At 43.9% G+C, this 4,177-nt stretch overlaps 1 protein-coding gene across 1 annotated transcript in view; it reads right to left on the reverse strand.

The window, feature by feature from the left end:
* The window catches only part of SDK1 (sidekick cell adhesion molecule 1), a 707,360-nt gene extending 703,794 nt beyond the window's left edge, over window positions 1-3,566 (reverse strand). Inside the window, exons 1-2 of the mRNA XM_011976935.1 lie at window positions 3,551-3,566; window positions 3,182-3,341 (exon numbers count right to left, since the gene is read on the reverse strand). Coding sequence (XP_011832325.1) covers window positions 3,182-3,341; window positions 3,551-3,566 — 176 coding nt within the window. The remainder of the gene's footprint in view (window positions 1-3,181; window positions 3,342-3,550) is intronic.
* Between the last annotated feature and the right edge of the window lie 611 nt (window positions 3,567-4,177).

The raw sequence follows: 4,177 nt of genomic DNA on the forward strand, positions 1-4,177 counted from the left end.
GCAACCTCCGCCTACCGGGTTCAAGCGATTCTCCTGCCTCAGTCTCCCAAGTAGCTGGGATTACAGGCATGCACCAACTATACCCGGCTAATTTTTGTATTTTTAGTAGAGATGGGGTTTCACCATGTTGGCCAGGCTGGTGGTATCGAACTGCTGACCTCAAATGATCCGCCTGCCTCGGCCTCCCAAAGTGCTGAGATTACAGGTGTCAGCCGCTGTGCTGGGCCTACACAATTATTTTAAATAGAAATGCTGCTTGCCTTATGAAGGTGTTATGTCCGAATAAACCTATCACACGTTGAAAATATCCTAGGTCAAACGTGCATTTTACGTACCTACCCTCACAGACACCATGGCTTAGCCTAGCCTATATTAAGCATGCTCCGAACACTAGTATCAGGCTACAAATGGGCAAAATCATCTAACACAAAGCCTGCTTTATAATAAACTGTTGAATATATCATGTGACTTACTAAATACTATAATTAAAGTAAAAAACAGAAGGGTTTCTCACCTACGTCAAGTCAAAAACTTGTTAAGTTGAACCATCGTTAAGTTGGGGACTCTCTGTATATTCAATAAAATGCAAACAATCGTTTTCAGACCCATATTATCCATTTAAAAATCAAAAGAATTCTTTAATAGTGGGAACTTGCATATTATTCTGTCTTACTCTTGCACCCCCGAGAGAGAGTTCCACAGGAAGACTCAGATACGGGACAGGTGTGCTTTCTCCTGGGATGGAGGAGAAATCACTATTACGGGTGGTCGGAGAAGAGAAACGGCTTGGTGCCTACACAAAGGCATGTTCTCGGGGAATTCAATTTCAGAAAACACCCATGTGGAAACTGAAGATCTAGGAAACAATTCCTTTCCCACTATCCAAGGCGTGTAGCCTGGCTGCCAGGCCACTGACACACATTATCCACATCGTGCCCTGCTTCTTCTTAGGAAGAACAATCTGGGTTCTTTGAAACCCCATTCCTTTCTTTCGGGGGCACACAAAGCACGATATAATTTAATTTTTATGAGACCCCTCATAAAAATGAGGGTGAGGTGGGCTTTATTATACTCATTTTTCAGATGGAAAAAGATCAACATGCTTAGACAACTTGTCCAAAGTCACAACGGTAAGCTGAAGAGCAAGTCCCTGAACTCCAGTCATCTGTCATCAGCCACTACTCAAACATGGTTCTCAATTCTAAGTTTTTCGTTTTTGCTTTCTTACACCCCTTCTAACAAACCAAGCCTTGCGATATCACATGGTAATAATGTATAGTGCGCCTACAATCATTAGAGCCTTAAATGCTCACAATACTCCAAATGAAGAGGGATCTTTCCCGTTTTGCAAATGCTTACAGTACTCTCTTTACACTTATGGCAGGGCTCATGGGCCACCTGCCCAAAGTGATACCACCACTGCTCAGGTGCAGTGGAGCTGGATTCCGCCAGTCCTGGGATTCAGGACTGTTTGATTTCAACATGCTATGATCTACTACGATAAATTTCTCCCTGAGTGTAGATCCTCCAACAGGGTAGGCCCGATAATGTAAGCAGTCACACACTCACTTGTCTAAAGCGTGGGTGGGTGACGGGAATGGGCAGAGCAAGTGAGGTGCGACAAGGGAGGGGGCTGCCAGAGAGCACCGAGGAGAACCAGGGAGTGTCCGTGCCTTTGCTGGGGGCCGCTCTGCTCAGCCACCTGCTCCTGACTGGGGCTGCAGACCAGGCAGCCAGGCCTTCTGACTGGTCTACAGAGGCTGGGAAGCAAGGTTTTGACAGAAAATCTTACAACTGTCAAATGTTGGCAGCCAATAAAAAAATATGCTGTGGCTCACTCCTATAATCTTAGCAATTTGGGAGGCCAATGCAGGCAGATCACCTGAGGTCAGGAGTTCGAGACCAGCCTGGTCAACATGGTGAAACCCCGTCTCTGCTAAAAATACAAAAATTAGCCAGGCTTGGTGGCTCACACCTGTAGTCCCAGCTACTCGAGAGGCTGAGGCAGGAGGATCGTCTGAAGCCAGGAGGTGGAGGTTGCAGTGAGCCAAGATCATGCCACTGCATTCCAGCGTGGGCAACAAGAGTGAAACTCCATCTCAAAAAAGCAAAAAAAAAGAAAAAAAAAAAGAAAAAAAAGTGCTGTACGCATTCCCACATATATTTTTAATTGATTTTTAAAATACAAACACACACACAACTGACACATACATAAATTCTGGGCAGGCTGAGTGTGGTTCCACATATCACAACCTCAGAGGTAAAGAGAGTGAGTGGGTGGGGCTATTCCCCATTTTGAGAAGCTTATTAGTCCACTTAAAATGCCTCTGTACAGCCCGTTCTTTATTTCATCTGAAGAAGAACACGGCATCGCTGACTTTGCTAATGGTGAGGCCTCCTGGACTTTTCTGGCATGCCAGTTCTCCATCCTGCATGGAACTGCAGCACCTAATATTATCATCCTCACAAAGTATAGCCCTGAAAAGCTCCAAAGCGTAGTAAGACCCTGAGGCTCCAAAGGCTGTGCCACTTCCTCCAGGTGAATCCTCACCTCAGTCTTATCCTGATCTCGTGCTCTGCCCCAGGTTCAGGCCCTCTATCCCCATATCATGTCCACCCCATGTGCATCAGATCCCTGGTGCCTGGCACAGTGCCGGGCACATGGCAGGACTTCAACATATACTGCTTTTTTGCTGCTGAATATAGAGGCTGTACTCATGCCTATTCTCTATGATTCCATCCGTTCCTATCTCCACTTGAAAGCAGCTAGGAAAGATTTTCGCTGACTACTAGAGCTCTAGCTACCAAACTAAAGATCTGTTTAAACATTTGTGCCTAGATAGGAACGATACTTGTGGATGGGGCTGTTGCCCTTGGAAAGTAAATGTATCATACTAAAGCTGTTACTGGCATTGCTCTGTAACCATAGCTTTTTGTTGACTGACAATTTCACTAACGGGCTTACTTTTACAAATATAATGATAGACTTCCTAGGTGTAAACACAACCTATAGGAGAACAGCAAATCACATTCTAATTACATATTCAAATCTATTCATTTAATCTTGAATGCATTAGAAATTCCATCCAGTATTTTCACTCATTGTGCTATGATGGCCAATAAGGCAAGTATTCCAAACACATCGACTGAAATGGGATCTTATTTTCAAGGGATCAATTACTTATATTCGCTGCTGTAGGTGGTGAGCTCGCGGCCATCGCGCATCCACTTGAACTCCAAAGGCCAGCTCCCTTCGGCCAGGCAGGTGAGAACAAGGCGGTTCCCTTCCAGGTGGATCTGTGGCAGGCCTGGCTCCGTTTTAAAATATGGAGCAACGTCATCTGAAATATTAAAAAACAAAACAAAAACAAAACTGAAGTGCACGTGAAAGTGGCACTCATCTAATTAATAAACCTATTATTTAAACAAACCTAATATTAAAATGAAAGTGATGGCTATTTGGCCCAATTAAGAAGTAAATAATCCTTTACCCCCTGGAAACATGCAATACCCCAGATAATATTTCAAAAAGCTGAAAGCTCAATGATACCCGCATTTGAAAGCATCTGACAGGTTCATCCAAGTTATTTCCACTTATAGTGAACAGCTTATTGAAGGGACACTTCGGAAAAATCCCTGTACATACAAGCCTTTGGTTTTAACTAGGCAATCTGTTTGCGAGAAAACAGTCAAGTGTATGCGAGCTATAAAAGCGAAGTTACCTCTATAACCCTCAATTGGTTTAAAAAAAGTAGGATAAGCAAGATTAACATACATGCATAAAGGACATGAATCACAATCTAGCTTTCCTTTCATACACACACAGAAATGGTCTCTTCCGGTGACTTTCAATGGGATGCAACACAGGAAACTCGTGGTATATTCACATAATGGAACAGCGCACGGCAGCGAGAATGGAGCAACAATCGCTACACACAGCAACATGGGTAAATCCCACACACATCAAGTCGAGCGAAAGAAGCCAGACAGAATTTTCAAAAAAGCTGATAGCATGTGCCACTATTCAAAAGCTCATAAAAGTTCAGAGCCAGGTAAAACTGATCTATGGTGTCAGAGGTTAAGGATAAGGGTTACCTCTGAGGGACAGGATAGCGAAGGGGGTGAAGGGAATGGGATGGCTTATGAAAAGCAGGTCAAAATGATATGGTTACAAAGG

This window comes from Mandrillus leucophaeus, unplaced genomic scaffold (genome assembly GCF_000951045.1).
Source record: "Mandrillus leucophaeus isolate KB7577 unplaced genomic scaffold, Mleu.le_1.0 Scaffold171, whole genome shotgun sequence".
Taxonomy (NCBI): Eukaryota; Metazoa; Chordata; class Mammalia; order Primates; family Cercopithecidae; genus Mandrillus; species Mandrillus leucophaeus.